This window comes from Muntiacus reevesi, chromosome 3, assembly GCF_963930625.1.
Source record: "Muntiacus reevesi chromosome 3, mMunRee1.1, whole genome shotgun sequence".
NCBI classification, from domain to species: domain Eukaryota; kingdom Metazoa; phylum Chordata; class Mammalia; order Artiodactyla; family Cervidae; genus Muntiacus; species Muntiacus reevesi.
In genome coordinates this window covers 59576549-59600214 of record NC_089251.1, presented here as the reverse complement: position 1 = coordinate 59600214, position 23666 = coordinate 59576549, and the positions used below count along the sequence as shown (strand labels likewise).

At 42.9% G+C, this 23666-nt stretch overlaps 2 protein-coding genes across 3 annotated transcripts in view; one reads left to right on the top strand and one right to left on the bottom strand.

Annotated features, from left to right (window-relative positions):
- Window positions 1–1839: 1839 nt before the first annotated feature.
- On the bottom strand, window positions 1840–3868 carry SOWAHC (sosondowah ankyrin repeat domain family member C). Its single transcript, XM_065927321.1, has one exon. The coding sequence runs from the start codon at window positions 3816–3818 to the stop codon at window positions 2658–2660; it is 1161 nt and encodes a 386-aa protein (XP_065783393.1). The 5' UTR covers window positions 3819–3868; the 3' UTR covers window positions 1840–2657.
- A 924-nt stretch (window positions 3869–4792) lies between these two features.
- SEPTIN10 (septin 10) overlaps window positions 4793–23666 on the top strand; it is a 45068-nt gene continuing 26194 nt past the window's right edge. The window contains exons 1-2 of one of the 2 annotated variants that reach the window (XM_065929218.1): window positions 4793–4946; window positions 20956–21024. In XM_065929218.1, the coding sequence (XP_065785290.1) occupies window positions 4920–4946; window positions 20956–21024 (96 nt within the window). In that variant the 5' untranslated portion in view covers window positions 4793–4919. Of the gene's footprint in view, window positions 4947–5541; window positions 5564–20955; window positions 21025–23666 lie in introns of those variants that run through there. The other variant, XM_065929219.1, reaches the window with a different exon arrangement.

Below are 23666 nucleotides of genomic sequence, written 5' to 3'. Positions count from 1 at the left end.
GAAAAGTTAAAATCTTTAAAGTGAAAAGCAAGTTAAGCATTGATTCAGTTTCTAAAGATCTAGGAAATTATAGATTTTGTGCAGTTAGGTACTAACAACAATCTACTCCAGTATTCTTGTCTGGAAAATTCCATGGACAGAGGACCCTGGCAGGCAACAGTCCATGGGGTTGCAAGAGTCAGACATGCCTGAGTGACTAAACCAACCATACACATTTAAGAGATTAACACTGTTTAGGAGAACATAGAGGTGGTTCTGCAGTGTTTTTATGGTTCACTTCAGCTTCTGTAAGCCTAATACTTGGTGACAAATTACAACTTATCCTGTACTAGATAGGAACCTATTTTTAATTTATACAAAATTAGATTGTTTTTCACCTACATGTACGGATAAAAGTGCTTCTCAAATGTACAGAGCCCATTCCCGTAATCCTAAAACAAAACTAAAGGCACATGAATGGACAATAGTTTATATGGATACTTTTCATTAGCCTTTAAACAAATTCAACTGCTATCTAGAGAGGTGTGACCAATTTGTTACAAATTTCTACAATTTGGGACATTAAAGATTTAAGAATTCTCTAAACACTGTCGTTCTGTGCAATTCATGTATTGGTTCATTCACTCTGCAAGCTGTGAACACACACTGTCATCTCCATAGGCTGCAAAATGCATGTTTCAGGAACTGTAACACGAAAAAGACCAAGAGAGAAGGAGTTTTTGGAATTAGGTCTCTCACAAATTGCTTTGAATCCTATTACAAGTGAATTTAATGTTTCTGAATTAAATTTAACAATAATTATAAAGACATTCACCCTAACATATTTGAATGAAATGTAATTAAGTACACTTAAGTGTTTAATTGCAATGAATGATATTTTTCACCTATATATAAAAGGATTCAATAGCCAGCAGCATTTAAATATAGAAAATGTCCCATCTATTATCTTTCCCTCTTTTATAAAGTGCTATTTTTAACTGGGTAGATTTATTAGCCAGCTTCCCGATACCTTCACTCTATGTCTCTAATAGATTCAAAGAAACGTGAAAACTAAAAGGATTTAGTATTTTAAACATTTGCAAAACACTGCTACAAAGTATTGAGATTATGAATGTATTTCATGAAAATAAAAAGTGTACCTTATGTGAGAATCATTAAGTTGATTTAATAATTACTTCATAGAAGCATCAGCTAACATTTACATCAATTTTTGCTCATCACCTAAACCAGCAACAGTTTCTGTAGGCAATTCAACTCTAAGCACAGAGGGTCACATCAAGTAGAACCAACAGTTGTATAAGCCCCAGAACGAAAACTCTGAAAAATTCAGACTTTTACAAGAGCAAAACAAGTTTGTAAGAATAAGAACCAGAGGCAATATTTTCTTAGGAGTACCATAGGTTGTTACAAGTGTTTTCTTACATAAAAACTTGTGTAGTTACTAAAGTGAAAGTTGCTCAGTCATGTCAGACTCTCTATGAGACCCCATGGATTATACACTTCACAGAATTCTCCAGGCCAGAATACTGGAGTGGGGTAGCCTTTCCCTTCTGCAAGGGATCTTTCTAACCCAGGGATCAAACCCAGGTCTCCGGCATTGCAGGCGGATTCTTCAACAGCTGAGCCACAAGGGAAGCCCAAGAATACTGGAGTGGGTAACCTATCCCTTCTCCAGCAGATCTTCCCCACCCAGGAACTTAACTGGGGTCTCCTCATTGCAGGTGGAATCTTTACCAACTGAGCTATCAGGGAAGCCCTGTAGTTATTAATAATGTACCTTAATACTGAGTGCAGGGGTGTTAGAGATAGTTAAGAAGAAACCACCCAACAGATTAACTCAAAAGTGAATGTTGCCTGTATTTTCAGCTCAGTGGTTAAAGCTGAAACAGCTTTTGAAGAGTTGAACACAACTTACAAGTAGGGTACCAACAGAATTCCCAATTGTATTCACATTATTCTCTAATTAGTATTTGTGCATGTAAACTGACCTGGCCATCAGTAGTATCTTAAAGCAAATGCAATTAGTAAAAACAGACGGCGGTATGTAGTTTTGTTTACACTTACAAATACTACCAGTTCATTACTACTTGCGTATCTTGTTGCTCTTGGAAGAGTGCAAAGTGAAAGTGAGAGTCGTTCAGACGTGTCCGACTCTTGCGACCCCATGGACTATACGGTCCACGGAATTCTCCAGGCCAGGATACTGGAGTGGGTAGCCTTTCCCTTCTCCAAGGGGATCTTCCCAACCCAGGGATTGAACTCTGGTCTCCCCCATTGCAGTTGGATTCTTTACCAGCTGAGCCACAAGGAAAGCTCTTGGAAGAGTAACCACCTTAAAAAAGATACTGTAAAGTGCAATATTCCTTACTTTGCATGGCAATCAAAGGAACCTGCAATCATCAACTCTGTACCGGATTTAGTTACATTACTAGCCCTCCGAAACAGCGACTACAGGGCAGAGAGCCTGTAGGGGGCAGGGGGCCGAAGTCAAGGTTGGAGGAATCACTGGGAAAGCCACTGCAGCCACATTGCTGGGGAGACCCCTCGGATTAAGAATGTAACCTTCAGCGTCTTTTCTGGTCTCACTTTCTTGTCTACACCTAGTATCCTATTCCTGACGACAAATAAGTCTCAGAACTTTCTAAAAGAAATGATTTTTACCCAAATACATTGGACTTGGGTCTCAATTTGAAAGAGGACGAATGGCCTTTAAGAGACCGGTCCTCTTCCTCGTCCTCCCCCTCCTCCAGAGGCTGCTCTGGGTCTCTGAAAGAGGGTGTGGTGTGGATGATCTGGGTTCGGAAGCGGATTTTGTTGAGTCTGGGTTTCATCCGCCCACTAGAGCTGCCCGAGACTTTGCGACTCGGCTCCTTCGCTTTGCTCGCCGCCAACCCCTCGGCCAGGTGGTGGTGATGGTCCCCGCCGTCCTCCAGAGCGTGGGAGAGCCTGCCGGAGATGAGGTGCGAAGGCAGCACCCTTGAGAGCCTCCAGCGCCCTCCCCCGCTGCCCGCCGCGCTCTCGCCTTCGTCCTCGTCCAGGGCGCCCACCAGCGTCCGGATCTCCTCGGCGGTGCTCGGGCTCAGGTACTGCGAGGCCTTCCTGCCGCTGTAGTCACGCACGTCCACATCCGCGTCATAGGCCCCGACCAGCAGCTTCACCACCTCCACGTGCCCGTGCATGGCCGCCAGATGCAGCGCGGTGTAGCCGCCGCTCGTGCGCGCGTTGATGTTCACCGGCAGCCGGTGCTGGCCTGCGAAGCGTACCAGCAGGGCCAGCAGCTCCTGCCGGCCGTGCTTGGCTGCCCAATGAAGGCAGGTAAAGCCGGTGATGAAGTCGCGCTTGGCCAGCAGCCCAGGCTCACAGGCCAGCAGCCCCTCTAGGCTGTCCCAGCGGCCGTCGGCGGCCGACAGCATCCACGCGTGCTCCAGCGGATCCAGCGTCAGCGAGCCCGCGCCCTCCTCCTCGGCCACCGCGCCGTCCGCGCCCCCGGGGCCGCGCCGCAGCTGAGGGGAGCCGCCTGCAGCGGGGTCCCGGGGCGCGGTGCGGCCCGGCCGCGGCGTGGGGGGCGCATCGCCCAGCACTTCGGGCCGCGTACCTTCCCCCACCCGGCCACCGCAGGGTCGCCTTCCGAGCGGCGCGCTCGGGATGCCTTCCACGGGGTCAAAGGGGTCCGCGCGGTCTCCCGCCTCGTCCTCTGGCTCCTTGTGGCGGCCGCGGACGCTGGCGCGCTGTTCGGGCGACCCGCCCAGGGCGCCCCCGACGGGCTGCTCCAGCTCGGCCTGCAGATCCTGAGCCCTGCCCTTGACGGGTCTCTCCATCTCGATAGCGAACCTGCTTGGCTCCGGACCTACGCGGCGGCCGCTCCGCAAGTTCCTAGCGCACCTCAGCCGCGGGACTAACAGCCACCGCCCCCCTGCCTCGCCCGCGGACACGCCCCCGTCGGGGGGCCCCACCCACTTCCGGCCTCCTAGGAGGCCGCCTTACTGCTCCCGCGGGCCCCGCCCCACTCCGCCCCACCTCTTTTGGGTCCTCGAACCGGCTGCATTCAGGGCCTTCCCTTGGACACCCCCTGGCCCCACCCACTTCCGGTCCCTGGACTGGCCACAATGGTCGCTCCCGCCAGAGGACACGCCCTGACACGCCCACTTCCGGCCCTGTACTCGCCGCAATCAGTGCTTCAGCCCCGCCCAAAGGTCTGAGGAGCCATGGCTGCTCTTCCCCGCCTCTTTTTCTAACTTAGCAATTGTGCTCCATCCTCTCCCAGGCACTGACTGGTCATCCTCTAAAACAGGGGTCCCCAACCTCTGGGATCTAGTGCCTGATGATCTGAAGATGAACTGATATAATAATAGAAAAAGTGTACAATAAATATGTGTGTATATTTGTGTGTATAAATGTGTATAAATCATCCCGAAACCATCTTTCCCCTCCCCGCATCTGTGAAAATATTATCTTCCATGAAAGGGTCCCTGGTGCCCAAAAGGTTCGGGACCGCTGTTCTAAAACATCTGGGCACTCCTGTGACAGACCCAATTCGAGGAGGTGTCTGGGAGCCCTGACTCGCAGGCCGCCCAGGAGCCCCAGCTCAATGGAGGCCGCTGGACCGCTCCTCTCACCTCCCCGCCCCTCCCTCCTGGACTCCTGCTCCCCATGCCGTCCCGCTCAGCCCCTCACATCACTGAGGCCACAGGACCCCTCCCCTCAGCGCTCCTCCCCTCCCGACCAGACCCGCCCCGCCCCGCCCCCCGCGCCATCCAGCTCAGCCCCGCACGTCACTGAGGCCGGGGGACCCCTCCCCTCCGCTCCTCCCTCCTGTGCCCCCGCCCCGCCGCGCTCCATCCCGCCCTCCGCTGCTGGACGCGGGGCTCGGCAGGCCGCCGCCGCCTTGCTGGCCCCTCGCCCGCCCAGTCGCCCGGACCATGGCCTCCGAGGTGGCGCGGCACCTGGTGAGTCCGCCAGCCCTACGCCCTCGGCCAGGGACCCCCGCCCTCCCGGCTGGGCCCGCGATTCCCGCCCGCTCCCTCGGGCGGCGCCTCCCGGCTTCCCGTCTCCCCAGAGTGGGGTGTGAAGCGGGCGGTTTGTGTAACGGTCCCAAACTCGCGGGAGCGGGACTGGTGGCGGGCGCCCCACTGGACTCGGCCTCCCAGGCCTTCACAAGCCTCCCACCTTACCCAGCGTTGACATCTTTGGGATTGGAGCCTTTTTTTCCCCGCCTTGGAGCTCCTGTCCGTTAAAAGAACGGATGCGACTGATGTGTTCCGTTTTCTGTCCCTCCTCTACACTGGTCATTTCTGAGTAAGCCATGGGAGGGCCACAGAGGTGTTCTCGGCCACACCAAGCTGTTCCTTGCCCTTTTCACTCATTCTCTTGTGTCCCTGGAGTTTTCCCGACAGCTACGCCGTGTGGAAGGACCACTTGTCTTTTGAAAAATTTAACTTCTGATACTATTCATACCAGCGATTGTAATCCACGTAAACAAAAGCTCTGCTGGGACCTGAGACCAAAAGTGAGATGTGCTGATCTGACCAGTCTCTAGAAGTTTAGCTGGTAGGAACCTGAGAGGGTAGGTGATGGGTCCAGAATCACACAGCCGGTTTCTCTGACAGAGCCTGGAGGAGGGTCTTTCTCCTGATTCAGCCTAGGCCTCTTTTTTCTCTATTTTGTTTTTAGAGAAATCTCGGCTTTCCTCTCTGACCTGCCTTGTTACAGTTGTTGTGTCTGTGTGCACGTCTTTGTTTCAGAGTGAAGTTTAATCTTCAGAATTAAACATGGGATTTCTTGTCTGTTGCTCTACTTATTTTGCAGTAATGTTACCTTTAATTAAACTTTTTATTTTGAAATAACTGTAAATTCGTGTGCAATTGTGAGAAAAAACAGAATTCCCCAGTAACTTTGCCCAATTTTCTTTAATAGTTGTTGTTCAGTCGCTAAGTCGTGTCCAGTTCTTTGTGACCCCATGGACTGCAGCGTGCCAGGCTGCCCTGTCCTTCACCATCTTCTGGAATTTGCTCAAATTCATGTCCATTGCATTTGATGCTATTTTACCATCTCATCCTCTGCTGCCCCCTTCTCCTTTTGCCTTCAATCTTTTCCAGCATCAGGGTCTTTTCCAACGACTCCGCACTCTTTAATAGTAAAATGTTACAGAATCAGAGTAAAGGCCAGTACCAGCACATGGACACTGATTCTGTGGAGACAGAACTTGCCCCTACCACAGGACCCTTCCCTTGTCCTTTTGTAGCCACACCCACTTCATTTCCACTCCACCTCCTCTTTAACCCTAACTACTATAATCTGTTATTTCTGTAATTTTTCAAGTCTGTTTTATATAATGGAATCACCTAGAATATAACCTTTTGGGATTGGATGTTTTTCCTTCAGTAGCATTCTCTGGAGATTCATTCAGGTTGTTCCAAGTATTAGTTTGCTCCTTTTTAATTGCTGAGTAAATATTACATGGTATGGATGTAACACACTTTGAAGGACACCTACATTGTTTCCATTGCTGAGCTATTATAAATAAACATGCTATAAACCATTTCTGTATGTTAACACATAACATAAGGAAAATATTGTCTTCAGTTCTCTGGAATTCACATGGCAGTTGCTAGTTTCATTAAGAAACTGCTAAACTTTCCCAGAGTTTCTGCATTTTCCATTCCCACCAGCAGTGTATGTGAGATTAGTTTATCCACATCCTCACCAGCATTTGGAGTTCCTGTTTTTTTTTTTTTTCCAAGACGTTCTGATAGGTATGTAATTATATATTGTGGTTTTAACTTGCATTTTTCTAATGGCTAGTGATGTTAAACATCTTTTCATGTGCTTGTTTGCCATCTGTATATTTTCTTCATTGAATTTCATTTTTTGTGCCCATTTTCTTTTTGTGGATTTTCTTTTTTTACTGCTGATTTTAGAAGTTTTCAAAATATGTATTCTAGATACCAGTCCTTGATATGTGGTTTGCAAATGTTTTCTCTTTTTCATTCTCTTAAAGAATATTTTGCAGAGCAAACATATTTAGTTTTGATAAAATCCATTTTATCACCTTTTCCTGTTACGGATTGTACATTTTTGTCAAGTCTAAGAATCCTTTGCCTAACTCAGAATACCAAAGGTTTTCTCTTTATTTTTTTCCTAAGAGTCTTGTAGTTAGTTTTACATTTAAACCCATGACCCATTTTGTTAGTTTTTGTATAAGGTATAAGACTTAGGTCAAGGGTCATTTTTGGCTAATGGATACTTCAACAATTCGTTGAAAAGGCTATCATATTCTATTGAATTGCTTTTGCACTTTTGTCAATAACTAGTTGAGCATGTTGTACGGATCTTTTTCTAGGGTCTCTGTTAACATGCAGTCTTGATTCCTATAACTATAAATAACTATAATAAATAAACTAAAATAAATAAAATAAACTAAAATAAATAACTATAACTATAAATAAATCTTGAAATAGAGTAGACTGATTACTCTCACTTTATTCTTAAATTTCAAAAATTTTTGACTATTCTAGTTTCTATATCTTTCATTATAAATTTTAGAATAGTCTTGTCTATGTACAAAGAATTTTTCTGGGATTTTGATAGATATTACATTAAGTCAAAAATTAATTTAAAGAAAATTGATATCTCTACCTATGTTGAGTCTTCCAACTAATGAACATGGTGTTTCTGTCCATTTCTTTATATTTTCTCTGATTTCTTTCATCAGACTTATATAGTTTTCAGTACACAAGTCCTGCGTTTGTTTTATTAGATTTACATTTCATTTTTTATCAGTTATAAATGATATTTTTATTTTCATTGTCCTCATATCATTTTAACACAGAAATACAATTGAGATGTGTATGTTTATCTTGAGACCTTTGACCTTGCTGAATTAATTTATTCCAGGAGTAAATTCCTTGGAGTAAATTCTTGTGTGCATAAAAATTATATCATCTCAACACAGAGACAGTTCTCTTTCTTTCCAATTTGTATACCTTTTCTGCCATATTTGAATAAGTGTGGTAAGAGCAGACATTCTTGCCTTACTGTGATGTTGGTGGGAAAGAATTCAGTCCATCATCAGAGCAGCAGGATGCTGCTGTTCTTTTGTAGATATTCTTTAAAAGTTCAAGAGGGATATTTGTCTGCAGGTTTTTTTGTACTGTCTTTGGTTTTAAGTCAGAGTAATATTAGTTTCATAAAAGAAACTTGGAAGTGTCCCCATCTCTTCTGTTTTCCGGAAGAGATTATGTAAAATTGGTATTAATTCTTTTTTAAATGTTTGGAAGGATTCTTCTGCGAAACTGTCTGGACCTGGAGATGTCTTTTTGGGGAGTTTTAAACTTACAGATTTAAATTTCTTAATAGTTATATGTGTGTTCATGTTAATTTCACACTGGGTGAGTTGTGATGGTATGTGGTTTTGCAATCCATTCCTTCCAAATTGTCAAATTTATGTGTATAGACTTGTTCATAATATTCTCTTAATCTCCTTTTGCTTTCTTCAGGGTCTATAGTGATAATCCCTGTTTCATTCTTGATACTGGTAAAATTTTCATCTTCTGCCTATCTTTGTCAGTCTTGCTAGAAGTCTGTTAATTTCACTGACCTTTTCAAAGAACTATTTCTGTTTCACCTTTTTTTTTTCTGTTAATTTTCTATTTTCGAAAAACTGATCTTTTTATTTCCTTTGCTTGCTTTTGGTTTAGTTTGCTTTTCTTTTTCTAAGTTCTTGAGGAGAGACCTTAGATCACTGACTTGAGAGTTTTCCTCCTTTCTAATATATACATAATGTGTTAATGAATTTCCCTTTCAGCAGGGCTTTAGCTGTGTCCCACAGATTTTGGTATGTTTTATTTTCATTTTCATTCCACCTTTATTTTTTAAGAGTTCTGTTTCAAAACTCACTTGAAACTCTTCAGGTTTTCAGATCATTTTTTTTTTCATGGATGAGGACATTAAGACTCAAAGATATATTGTACAACACAGGGAGTATAACCAATATTTTGTAGTAACTGTAAATGGAAAGTAACCTTTTAAAACTGCATTAAGATCCAGGGAGGTTTAGTGTATACTCAAGGAGTCATATCTAGTGATGATGAGATACGCTTTGGCCAGATTGTGTCTGGCATGATCTCTAGCATGTCCTCTATTAGTCAGCTTAGTTGCACAGTCATGTCCGACTCTTTGTGACCCCATGGACTGCAGCACACCAGGCTTCCCTGTCCATCACCAACTCCCAGACCTTGCTCAAACTCATGTCCATCAAGTCAGTGATGCCATCCAACCATCTCATCCTCTGTTGTCCCCTTTTCCTCCTGACTTCAATCTTTCCCAGCATCAGGTCTTTTCCAATGAGTCAGTTCTTCTCATCAGGTAACCAAAGTACTGGAGTCTCAGCTTCAGCATCAGTCCTTCCAATGAATATTCAGGATTGATTTCCTTTAGGATGGACTGGTTGGATCTCCTTGCAGTCCAAGGGACTCTCAAGAGTCTTTTCCAACACCACAGTTCAAAAGCATCAGTGCTTCGGTGCTCGGCTTTCTTTATAGTCCAATGCTCACATCCATACATGACTACTGGAAAAACCATAGATTTGACTGGACAGACCTTTGTCAGCAAAGTAATGTCTCTGCTTTTTAATATGCTGTCTAGGTTGGTCATAGCTTTTCTTCCAAGGAGCAAGTGTCTTTAAATTTTATGGCTGCAGTCACCATCTGCAGTGATTTTGGAGCTCTCCAAAATAAAGTCTCTCACTGTTTCCATTGTTTCCCCATCTATTTGTCATTAAGTGACGGGACTGTATGCCATGATCTTAGTTTTTTGAATGTTGAGCTTTAAGCCAGCTTTTTCACTCTCTCACTTTCATCAAGAGGCTCTTTAGTTAACTTCGCTTTCTGCCTTAAGGGTGGTGTCATCTGCATATCTGAGGTTATTGATATTTCTCCCAGAAATCTTGATTCCAGCTTGTGCTTCATCCAGCCCCACATTTTGCATTATGTACTCTGCATATAAGTTAAATAAGCAGGGTGACAATATACAGCCTTGACATACTCCTTTCCCAATCTGGAAATAGTCCATTGTTCCATGTTCTGTTCTAACTGTTGCTTCTTGACCTGCATAGAGATTTCTCAGGAGGCAGGTCAGGTGGTCTGGTATTCCCATCTCTTGAATTTTCCACAGTTTGTTGTGATCCACACAGTTAAAGGCTTTGGCATCATAGTCAATAAAGCAGAAGTAGATGTTTCTCTGGAACTCTCTTGCTTTTTTGATGAGTCCCAACAGATGTTGGGAACTTGATCTCTGGTTCCTCTGCCTTTTCTAAATCCAGCTTGAACATGTGGAAGTTCACGGTTCACGTACTGTTGAAGCCTGGCTTGGAGAGTTTTGAGCATGACTTTGATAGCATGTGATATGAGTGCAATTGTGTGGTAGTTTGAACATTCTTTGGCATTGCCTTTCTTAGGGATTGGAATGAAAACTGACCTTTTCCAGTCCTTGTCTGTGTCATTTCCTGTTTCAGATGCAGTACTTCTGAATTCTTCTTATTTTTTTTTTTCAGTTATCATTCAGTGATGACAGTTTTTTTTATCTCAGAAGTTTCCTGCATTTGTTTTACTTTCTCTTGAAGTTGTGACTTTTAATTCTCTTTTATGTCCTGGAGTTAATTACTACCTCAGTACCTTGTGTTTCTGATCTGGAGTGACATCCCTTCACTGGTTCAGGTCCTACAGTCATGAGACCGAGTTTCCGTCCCATCGCCTCTGAAGCTTTTAACCCATGGCATTATGTCATTCTGCTTGTTTGCCACTAGTCATGTGTTTTCCTTGCAATACCTAACTTATGTTCTGTATTGTTACTTTTTCCATTAAATTTTAGTGAACCCTGCATTGCCCCCTACCCCCTCAGTTAAATGATCTTTCTTTAGGAAACACAACTTGTAATATTCTTTGTATCCTCCATAACCATGATCGTTTTTTAATCATTTTATTCTTGTTGATTGTTATACATATTAGTTATTAATTCTTACGGGCAGAGCTATTAGTCTGCATTTATGTTCTAACAAGGCTCCTCCTTCTTCCAAGCCTTTGAGCTTTTCCCAGACTGACTTTGCTCCTGACATTGTTCCAAACTGTAACTGTTTTATTTATGTATTTATTTTGGTGTGTGGGAAAGGAGGAAGAAGGTGTTTTAAATTTTCATATTTACTGCAGAATAGATTTCCTTTTCTCAGGAATACTTACTGGCCTTTTATTTTTAACCATACTAAATTTAATTTTCTCTGCTAGAGATTTTAAGTATTCCTAATATAAAATACCTGATTCTTAAAGCTTTTCACTGAGAACTTTAATTTTTACACTTTCTTTTGATCATATCTGGCAGGAAGTTTGATTTAGATGATGCTTTAAAATTTTATTTAACACTCTTTATGTTTTGAAGATCACAGAAATAAGAAGTTCATAGGTTCAAACATAACCACGAGATTGAAAGCTACGATTTTAAATACCTTTAAGACCAATTATGATTTAGCATTCTTACAATTTTTTATTACTTTTAGTAAATATGCATATTTTGCTTGAGCATTCTTGTTTTTGAATTTTTTTATTTGGCAATTCCATTTATTTGAAATTAACTACTTTCTTTTTCTAAAAAAGGCTGAAAATTTCTTCACTGAGGATTTAGCTGAAGCAGTTTAGATACAATAGAACCCAAAGTTCATTACATTATATGATTCCTTCTAGAACTCGTCATTGTAAAAGTGAACATGTGCCTACCTTAAAGTTGTCCAAAATTGCTTTAAGTGGCCTCTTTTTCCTTGTTTATTGTTTTGGTTAAATAGTGTCACCCAGGCTCCCTCTTGGCTGTCTGCAAACCTTTCCTGTCAGAGACAAATGAAGATGTGTGGATATAGGGTTTTACTGGCTTAGAGAAGCTCCGAGAAGTCCTGGGTTTTCTGGATCAGTGCCAGGTATCTTCCCAGGTACAGAATACTTTCAGACCATGTGTTTGGAGCATCTATTTTGAGAAACATTGTGATCGTATTCTCTCAGGAGTCATGACTGGGGCTACATTAGGAATTCTAGAATTTTCAGATTTCTTTCAGTCTGCTTTTTCTGACACTAGAAAAATTTAAATTATGGAATAAATTGTTGGGGAAATTTTTTAAGATGAACCAGGTACTGAGACTAAAAAAGGAAGGCAGACTCAAACAGAGCATGTGAGGGACTTTTGAAATGCAGCCTTTGGGAGAAACAAAGCAAAGGAAGACCAGGTGTCAGAATTTCATTCCAGTTTTGTTGTGTCACAAGGGAAGATGCCCGGACAAAGTGGCAGCTGTGCCACATGGACATGGAGGGCTGAGGCCTTGGAACCTCTGTTAGGGGAGAGGGAAAAAGATACACCGTCTTGGCCGTGTTCCATTTTAGGGCCATCCTGAATCTTCTGTTCGAACAATCCTCAATACCCTGAGGCCTGAGACAGGTGACAGATGGAAACGTAAGCATATGACAATTTAGTAGAGGTTGCATGGTAATCATTTAATTCACAAACCAGAAGTAGAAATTATATAGGAGGAGTAAGTTTTTTTCTGGGGATGTCAGATCTGAGTAATACAACTGAAGTGGTAATTAAAATTATGCCATATGTTGAAAAAACAAATTATGTCTCATGAGGAATAAGGGGTTAAGGTTGGGGGGAAGTAGAAGAGGCAATTGCTGTTTGAGATGTGGGTGAGGCAGAGGGCTGGCCCTACAGGTTTCATGCCAGGTGGGATGGGTTCCCCAGCCCCTCAAGCTAGTTTTAGGCAGCTCTGTTGTCTCACAACTACAGGGCTCACCAGAGATGAGGTGGGACAGCTGTGGAACATCTTCTCTGGTCTCCTCTCATGCTGCTCTGAAAAGCCAGACCAAGGTCATCTTGCCTCTCTTTGGAGGCAGTGAGGAAGCCTTTTGTTCTCATTAACCAGTGTGATGTGTATAGAAAGAGTTCATAAGTAACGGAATGCTAGGTCAAGAACATGTTGATAGATACCATAAATGTTCTGTGAGTGGTCTGTTCTCCAGTTTTTTCATGGACAAAAATAAGTAGAACACAGTGATATTTTCACTTAGTTGAGTGTATACCCTTTAACTGGAACATTACTTTGAGTTATTAATAAACCAGGACTGCCTAGTTGTTATTCAGTCACTCAGTTGTGTCTGACTCTTTGTGACCCCATGGACTGCAGCATGCCAGGCTTCCCTGTCCTTCACCATCTCCCGGAGCTTGCTCAAACTCATGTCCATCAAGTCAGTGATGCCATCCAACCATCTCATCCTCTGTCGTCCCCTTCTTCTCCTGCCTTCAATCTTTCCCAGCATCAGGATCTTTTCAAATGAGTCAGTTCTTTGCATCAGTGGCCAAAGTATTGGAGTTTCAGCTTCAGCATCAGTCCTTCCAATGAATATTCAGGACTGATTTCCTTTAGGATTGACTGGTTTGATCTCCTTGCAGTCCAAGGGACTCTCAAGAGTCTTCTCCAGCACCAAAATTTGAAAGCATCAATTCTTTGATGCTCAGCCTTCTTTATGGTCCAACTCTAACATCGATTCAAGACTACTGGAAAAACCATAGCTTTGACTATATGGACCTTGGTTGACAAAGTCTCTGCATTTTAATAAATCCATCAGCAGAAAGTTGGATTAAAGCTTCACTGAGCATGACCCTGCCCACCAAAGAAAGACCCAGTTTTCCTCCACAGCCACTCCCTCCCATCAGGAAGCTTCTACAAGCCTCTTATCCTCATCCATCAGAGGACAGACAGAATGAAAACCACAACCACAGAAAGCTAACCAAAAGGATCACATGGACCACAGAATTTGGTTAAGAGTGAAGACAGGCGGGCAGTTGATTTAGGACTGACCTGGGTGAAGAAGCTGGAGTGCAGGACAGTGTGGAGAGGGCTGCGGAGGAAGATGGAAAATGCTGCATGCAGACATGGCCTGCTTCGGGGTTTATCTGGGCAGTAGTTCTCTACCATTGTTCATTACTGACCTTTCGGTACAAAAATGAAATTTAAATCCAATTTAGTTAATAACATTTACCTAGCTCTTAGGAATTGATCCAGTTGATCAAGTTCTCCCTCATGAGAGGAATTCAGTACTAGAATTCCTCTAGGAGAAATGAGAGGGAGTTGGTACCAGAGAAGAAAGGAGAGGGAGTCGGTACTAGAGAAGAAGTGTTTTCAGGTAAGGTTGACTGAGCTTTGGAAGGCCACAAACCACTGACTTTTTTGGTCCCCCCAGAACCACTTTCTACCACCTTTATGATGGGGATTCCCCCCCATTGAGAATGTATGATCCGGGGTAGTCTTTTTAGGAATAGGGCAATTAATGTGCTTTGTCTGTTGCTGGATTTGAAAAAACTTAGTCTAAGATTATAAATAGTATGTTATGGGTTAAATAAGGCATTTGTAAACCTACAAGGACTTTAAACATAATGTTTCTGTAAATCCATGCAGCTTATTAAAATGAACTTTTAGAGAAAACAGCCTATACGTGAGATTGTGATTTGTACTAGCTTTAAATATAAAGAGTGAAGCCTTTTTGGCAAAGCACAGCATTGAGGTGAGTATTAAAGGAAGAGATGGCCATGGATGAGCACAGAGGTAGTATTTTAAGCATGAAAAAGATTAATCATCTCATACTCAGCCTGTATTCTCAATCTTAGAATATCACAAGATGCCTTTCAATTGTATTTGCCAATCATGAAAAAAATAGTTGTAAAATTTAGTGTATATTTTTTGAAAACTAAAGGAAAGTAGCCATTATTTTCAACTTCTTTAGATGTATCTCTACTTTCTTAGTGATCTAGGAATCTCTAAAGACTTTGCAAACGATATATATTGGAGATATATTTTTGTTGGGACACCACTGGGATAACAGAAGTCTCCTGGTGCTGACTGCACTCACTGGGGTGGGTTTTGGCCTTGCATTGCCACATTTCTCCTACCGACCCCTTGAGTTGAGGACTGTTATCTCCATTCAGGAGGGGTGAGGATAAACGGTCTCAAAGTTTGTGGAACAGACTGTGTCTTGTTTTGCTTCTGCTGTGCTGGTATATCTTTGCCGGGGCCCTGGTGCATGGTTGGCAGTTACTCGGTGCTCCAGACCTCTGTTTCCTGCTGCCACGCGCAGTTAACTCCAGCAGCCTTCTCAAACCATACATTTACACTGTCATCGTGTAAACCCTTCTCTCCTGTGACACAGGTCATTGAGACAATTTCTAGGGGCTCTCTGTTTTAGGAAAAGATAGGCTGCTTGTCATATAGTAACAGATTCTGTTGTGTGGAAAAGAATTATAACTTACAGTTTCCACACGACTCTGAGAGCCAAAAGAAACCAATATTGAATTGTAATTTGAACAGCTGGAGAAAATAATTTAATTTCATTTTGTATTTGCATATTTTGCTGTATATTTTCTTTATTGGTTCTCACAAATAATCATACATGTATCATCTTAAATCATTGTCTTCAGATAATCTAAATTTTTGTTAGCTGCTGCTTACCCATGTATTAATTGCTGTTAGAAAATTTTGTTATATCTTTAAGAATTACCTTATTATATTGAGCTATAACTTATGCACAGTAACATTTACTTTTTTAGTATAAAGTTTCATGAGTTCTGATGAATGTATAGTGTTGTATAACCACAAACACAATGAAAAATACAGAATTTCTGCCTCATCCTCCACCCCGCACCCCCTGGTGCTTCTCTGTTGTCTGCCTCCTCATCGCCTTCTGCCCCGTGGCTTCGCCTGCACCATACATGTGGATTCCTGTGGCCTCTGAGCTGGTTTCTTCGGTGCAGAGCAGACCCATCCACCACGTTGCTCACGTTCCTTTACTGCCGAGTGGCGCCCCATTGTGCACATGGGCCACAGTGTAATCTGTTCATCCGTTTGCCACTTGAAGACCATTTGGGCTGTTTCCAGTTTTTAACAGTTTTTAATAAAGTTGCTGTAGACATACATTCACACACAGGTTTTTATTCGAGTATTAGTTTTCATTTTCCTTGGGCTGATGATCTAGGAGTGGGATTGCTGAGTATGTTGTGTGTTTTAACTTCAGAAACTGCCAAACTGTTTTCCAAAATGTTTGTGCCAGAATTTGCATTCCGGCTAACAATTGCTTTGCATCCTTGCCAGATAATTTTTTAGGTCATTCTGGTAGGCATGCAGTGACACCTTGTGTTTTCATTTGCATTTGTTTAATGACTAATGATGTTGATTCTCTTGCTGTGTGCTTATCTGCCATCCCTATATCCTTGGTGAAGCGTCTGTTCCAATCTTTCCGCATTTTTAAAAAACTGAGTCATTTTGTCTCTAGTTGTACAAGTTTTTGAAAATATATAATTTCTTACATAAGTCCTTTATGAGATAAAGGACTTATAAATCTTTTAGCCAAGTATGTGTCTTGTTTTTTCATTCTCTTAACTGTACTTTGAATAGCAGAGGTTTTTTAGTTTATTAGGTTCAGTTTGTCATTTTTTTTTGTCTTGTGGATCACGCTTCTCGTATCTAAGAAATCTTTGCCTAAGCCTAAGGCCACGAAGATTTTATACTTTTTCTTCTAGAGTTTTTAGGCCTATGATCTGTTTTGAGGTAACTGGATGTGGCGGGCTTTTTTTGCATGCAGGAGTCCAGTTCTCTTGGCACAAGCCTGTCCTTTCTCTGCTGAGCTGATCTGCACCTTGCTGAAACTCTGCCCCCACTGCCGCCCTGACAGCTCTGGGTTGTGCCCCTCTCTGGCATTTACCACACTTTGCCGCCTTCTGACATCAAGGAGGAACCTCTGTGGGGGACAGAGGGCTGTGTGTGGAAGCGGTGTCAGGCCCTGGAGGAGAAAGGGGAGGAAGCAGAATCCACAGAGAGAGGCTCACAAGCCATGCAGACCTGGCAGAGTCTGGGCCAGTCCAGTACCTGTCAGGGCAGCCTTCACAGGGCAGAAGGGTCTAGGTCCTGACCCCTCTATCCCCCTACTCTGCTCAATCCTGGGCTAGGACTGCCTGGGAAGCAGTGGTCTGGGCTCCGGTCCTGTAGGTGCTTGCTGGAGGGACAATCTGAGGGGCATATCTTCTGGCTGCCACAGAAGGATGTTCACTGTACTGTTATTACAGTAATGCAATTATTAGAAAGGGTATTTTTTTTCTATAATACACAAACTATTCCTTTTCTACTTAAGGGAGGAAAGTAATTTCAAAATAAAATTTCACTTATATTTTAACCCTTACATACACATTACTGTAAAGGTTTTTTTGGGGGGGGCTTAAAATCTCTTCATTATGAATTACTATCAAGAATTTTTCTGTCTCGATGATATTTTGAGGCTGCATATCAAACTTTGTAGTTACCTTTATGTGTACTGGAGATGGTAAAATTGAAGTGATATTTTGATGGAACCTGGCCTACTCCTAGCTGTCCTTGACTAAGCCTGTCCTCTGGGGGACAGAAGGCCAACACACTGCTTCTCCTGTGTCAAGTCTTACTGATTCAGTTGAATTCTCTCTTTTTTCCCTGGTTGTAATTATTATCTATTTCAAGAATCATCTTCTGCTTAATCTGAATAAGGTAATTTTACTATTTGTTTTAGGAAAATTTTAGATCAGCATAGTAACATTTATTTAAGCTGAAGATTTAATAAAATGATTTTAAATAATGCATTGGTGGAACCTTTCAAAGTACTATCTTAAGCCAAAGAACCCTGACCTATTGAAACCCATAAAATAGATCCAGTTTAACTATTTTGACCTCTCTGCTCATTTCTTTTTTTTTTTTTGAACTAAACTCTAAGAAATACCAGAAGACAGTTAGAAAATTTTGGTTCTGTTCCTTGGATTGACTTTACAAAGATAAACAGGGGAAACATGAAGGTAAAATGAAGCAGTTGTAACCCAAGTCATAATTCTGTTCATCCAAAGCTCATTGTTAGGCCTAGAGAGAGGCTATCAGGCAGTCACAGGACTGTTTGCTGAAGGGTCAGAAGAGCTTGGGTTCTGTTGTGAAAGAATCACCAAATGCTTTCCTGTAACTGACTGATAGGAAGAAGGTCCCTACCACCCTGTTCAGGGGGCCCCAGAACAGATTGAGTGCCACGTCTGTTGTGTTGCCCACACTCCCCAAGCTGATACTTTGAAGAAGGTGGAGAACCTGATCTTCCCCCAAATGTTCTGGCATTTTGTGTGTGTGTGTGTGTTTCGTTATATACTAAAACTTCTAAAAAATGTGTTAGACTTGGCCGAGTTAAAAGTACTGTATGCATTCTTCCTTTCTAGGATGTGGATGTATAGATTTAAATACATGTGTGTTTGTGTATCTATGATGTATGTATTTAACACAAAAGCTACCAACTGTCATCAGGTGTAGATAGGGACTGTTAGTCTCCCTTGTACCTTGAAATGAGAGCTGTCAATCATTTGCCTGTGTTTCTCCAAGATTAGTTCTTAAGATCAAGGGCCGTGTCTTCCTCCTGATACCCCATTCCCAGCACAGGGCTTTTACATAGTAAGAAGGTAGTCAGTGGTGGAGCAGATTGGAATTCCACTTCCAGGTTTTTAATTTAGGATTTACCACTAGAGGTGCACTGGGTCAATTCTTGTCCTCTTGTTACTTTACCTTCAATAATGTCTTTGTTAATTTATTAAAAACTGTTTTCATTCTAAAATCTGTTTTGGAAATCTGACTAGCCAGGTAGTACCAGTGGAAATATTAAGACAACTATTTATAATAGTTTTATGTGACTCATTTGTACTTCCTTATCAAACCATTTATCCACAGAGATTTTAAGTAGGCTTTCTGGCAGGTGTTCAGAAACACAGGAAATGAATGAACAAAAGTGAATACTTGATATGAACTCATATAAATAACAGAAATGTAACCTTGGTTTTATTAGTCAAAGTTTAAAGTTTATAATAAAGAAGTACAAAACCTTATTTTTTCTAAAGCAAGTTTTATATATCAATGATACTGCTTCCTAAGCAGCATTTCACAAAAATTTCAATATGCTATACATTATACTAAAAATCCAAGACTACTTATTGTAGTTTTTTAAAGACTAATCTTCATTAGAGTCCTGTAGTTGATAAAATTAAGTTAGACATGCAGCTGCTGCTGCTGCTGCTGCTAAGTCGCTTCAGTCATGTCCGACTCTGTGCGACCCCATAGACGGCAGCCCACCAGGCTCCCCCGTCTCTGGGATTCTCCAGGCAAGAATACTGGAGTGGGTTGCCATTCCTTCTCCAATGCATGAAAGTGAAACCTGAAAGTAAAGACGCTCAGTCGTGTCCGACTCTTAGCGACCCCATGGATTGCAGCCTACCAGGCTCCTCCGACCATGGGACTGTCCAGGCAAGAGTACTGGAGTGGGGTGCCACTGCCTTCTCCGTAGACATGCAGCACCCACTCCCATCTGCTGCTGGCAGACACAGAGGCTCTGCTGTGCTCGGTTTCCCTCCATGGTGCCTGGTGTCCTGACAGCAGTTCCACCCCAGGTGGACACTCCAGGCCTCATCCTGCAGCTCCCTGCTCCACTCTGGCTTCTTCATAACTTAACAACAAGAGATCATGAGTCCTTTGTTTCCAGCAAACTCTTCTACTGATGGTTCACTTTATTCAGATAAAATACTCCACCTCACTCTCAGGGCTCAGAGATGTTTTCTATCTTAAATGCCGCCTTGCCTGAAGCTGGCGTCTCCTGGGCCAGCGCAGTGTCGTCTTCCTTCTTGTGTGTGTGGCCGTGAGCACGGCTGTCTTCCCAGTGCTCTGGCTCCTCTGTGTTGGCGCAGACTGGGGGTGTGCGCTCCAGCTCACGTGACACATGGGGGCAGGGGTGGGGGAAGTCAGGGCAGTGTGTGTACAGTTAAAGCCACACTAGTCCAGTTCTGGTGGGCTTTGTATCAAGGTGCTTTTCTCTTACACATACACCAGTTCCTGTGTTCACCCCGGGACCTGGCTGTCTCTTAATACACAGCACATTCCCACTGGCCAGAGCCACTCCCAGCAGAGTGCACTCAGCTGGCTGCTCAAGGTGCCTGGTGAGGTCCCAGGGCCCACCTTCAAGAGCTCATGTTACCCAGAAAGTACCACTGGAAGGGGTCATTAGCGTTCTGTAGAATGCAGTCCTGGCCGCCCCATGTGTTGGGGTTCAAGGTGCCACACATAGCCCTCCCTTGCCGCAGCATCAGGTTCCCCTTAGTCCCACTTCTAGGCAAGCTGCTGTTCACTGCAGTGCAGCTGTTGCAGTTAAAGATGGTGCATCTGCATGTTGTGCAGTTTACAGAAGAGGCACTGTCCTGGGAGGGAGGGAGAAAGGGAGGGGGGTAGCTCACGCTCTGCTGACGTGGTCCCCACCACAGATTAGGTGGGAAGGACAACCACTGCAGATCACCAGTCATGAGCCACAGACACTGTGCATTCGCACTCCAGGCCGCCTCTACCCCCAGGGGAGAGAACTGCCAGCTTGCAGGGGTCAGGGGAGGAGGCAACTTAGTCTGCTCTCTGTTCTCGACCGGCACTGTTTCCGCTTTTTCTTACTACATCCATGTTACTGTTACTTTTTAAAAAGGACATGTTTTCTCCATGTCCTGTGCTGCATGCCAGGATGGAGTGCTCTTGAGGCAGCGTTACTCTGATAACCCCACAGCTGCTTGGGCCCCATTAGCCTGGGGATGGCTATAGCAGGGGTTCTGTGATGATAACTTTTACATTTTTGTGAGTGAAGGTGTAAGTGCAATAATGTGTATCATGTGTTGACTGTCACATGGTACTGACCTCTGCAGATATCCTTCCAGCAAGAAAACCTTGTGTAGATCACAAGTCAAAGCCTGGTGATAATGACAATACTAGAATTCCTTTTTAATATAACTATTAATATATTACTTAGATATAGGTTTGTTTTTTTTTTTTTTTAGTAACATCTGTGTTTTCTTTTTCAGCTCTTTCAGTCTCACATTACAACAAAAACAGCTCATGCGTCCTCACAAGTATCTGACCATGAACAGAAAGTGAGTATGTCTCTTAAGTAGACTCACCTTGTATTGTGGATGCCTCTGTGGTTTCAGGATGCAGTTAGACAGACTGTTGTTGGTACTCACCTTGAATATCAATTAATTGTGAACGCTGATCCAAGTTCAAAATCAGTAATGAACTGAATCACTGTTGAGTGGCCACAGTGTCTCTACCCTGCCTGATGTCAAGCAGATTCAGGTTCCACCTCTGCCACAGCGGTCGGGGGAGCTGGCCCTGCTCTGGCAGGTGTCCTCACCGACTTTGGTGATGACAAGGCGTGGTGCCATGGGATGGCCCTGTAGGAGCCTTCCTAAGCACAGCGTCAGACTTTCATGGTTCCAAGGGGGTTCTGAATGTACTTGCGCAGGAGGATGGGTTTTGGTAGTTTTTTAGTAAAAAGTTATTTAAAAAGAGAGGAGGTAAATTTAATCTGGTGAACAAGGTGAGTTGTTTTTTAAAAAAGAAAACTGCAAAAAAAAAGAAAACTGCAAACATGAGCACAGGTGATCACGATTGGTTTCCTGCAGTTCTGTGCTCTGTAGTCTCTTCTCTTCCTCCACACATACTGAAGTCCCCATAGTTTTGATAAATGGTGATTTGTTCATTCTTGCTCTCTTACTGGTAAGAGTAGCCTATCCATCTTTATTTTACTACCTCACAGACTTTCTGAATTACTCCTAACCTGCCTTCTGACACGTTGCTTTACTGAATCTACTGTAATTGCTCGGTGACTGGTGCACTGAGTGCTCACTGTTTAGTCCTCATGTTCTCCAGCCCCTCCTCTTTGATAAATTGTAGGTAAGTAGTAGACAGTCACAACACCACGCTACTTGGTGACTGCAGCCTTAGACTAGGTAGTGTGCGTCCTTCAGGTTGTTCTTCTGCACAGTGATTCTGGCGATGCTAAGTCCTCTGGCTTCCCATGTAAATTTTACAATGAACTTGTCAGTTACTGCATTGACAGTACAGAGCTGGGTCTTGCTCTTTCATCCAGTCTGACAATTTCCTTTTATTTGAAAAGCTTAGACCTGCACTGTCCAGTATGGTGGCCACTAGCCACACCTGGATATTTAGATTAGTTAAAATTAAATAAAATTTGAAAGTTCCTTCCTCAGTTGCATGTGTCACGACCAGGTGTGCCATGTCTGCATGTGGCTAGTGGTTCCTTTGGCAGCTTGGCATTGTCACGGAAGGGTCTCCTGGACAGCTGGCTGGGACCACTTCCCTGTAACTACAAACACGGCTGGTTTCATTCTGCCAACTGGCCATTTATTTCCTATTTGTCCCATTTATTCTTTCAATTTTTTATTTTCCTGCCTCCTTTTGAATTAATGGAGTATTTTTATGGTTGCATTTTATCTCCATTCTTGGCTTACTAGCTAAACTTTTTTTTTAAACAGCAGTTGATGTGGGCTTTCACTTACCCCTCACTGCCTTTGAGCAGTGTGATGGCAACTCATGGACAGTGTATAAGTCTTACAGCAGGGTGACTCCTCCCCTCCCATCTTCTGTGCTGTCACAGTCACGCATCCCACTTCTCCACATATCATAAGTCCTGCATCACACTGTTAGTGCTTTAAACAGTCAATCTATATTTTCAAGAAATTAAAACATGCAAAAAATTGTCTTGTATTTACCCATATTTTTACCTTTCTGACAATCTTCATCCTTTTTGTAGATGAGTTTCCATCTGTTGTCATTTTCCTTTCTCTTGAGAATTTTTAATATTTCTTATCAGGTAAGGCCTCCTTACAGTAAAATTCTTAGATTTTGTGTGAAGATGTTTTCATTTTGCCCTCACCTGTGAGGGATATTTTCATTGGATACAGAATTCTGGGTTGTCAGGGACTTTCCTGGTGGCCCAGTGGCTAAGAATTTGCCTGCCAGTGCAGGGGACAGGGCTTTGATCCTTTGGTCCGAGAACTAAGCGTGTACGCCATGCTACTGCAATGAGAAACCATTGTAATGAGAAGCCCTCGCACCATGACTAGAGAGTAGCCCTGCTCGCCACAACCAGAGAGAACCCAGCAACAAAGACCTAGTGCAGCCATAAAGAAATAAACAAATTTTGGAAAAATAAAGAATCCTGAGTTGTCATTTTCTTACTTTTGGCATTTTACTGATGTCGTTCTGTTGTCTTTTGGTTTACACTGTTTTTTATGCCAATACTGTGATCATTTTATGTTTTACTTGTCTGTAATATGTCTTGCCACCCCTGGCTGCTTGTAGATCTTTCTCCATTCTTATTTTTAAATGGTTTGCTCTGATGTGCCTGGCTGTGGATTCCTTTGCTTTTGTTTGTTTGCAGTTTGCTGAAGTTCTTGGATCTCTGAGTTCATGCTGAAACAATTAGAATATTATCAGTCACTATTACTTACAAATTTCTGTGCTCCATCCCCTGCTCCCATCTCTTTTCCATCCAGCATTCCCACTGTAGGTGTGTTAGATCATTTGATATTGTGCCAGTATTTTTAGGCTCTGTTATAGTTTTATCTTTTCAATGAGAGATTTAGCTTGGACAAAGATATTTAGCATGGATATGATATTGAACAAGTCTTTCTCCCATTGTTTGATCTGCTGTTAATACTATTTTATTTCTGATGTTGCATTTTTCCATTCCAGGAATTTTATTTGTCAC

Bases quoted from the DNA above. Each gene is read 5' to 3' on its own strand.
- SOWAHC (XM_065927321.1), bottom strand. From the start codon at position 3,818: ATGGAGAGACCCGTCAAGGGCAGGGCTCAGGATCTGCAGGCCGAGCTG.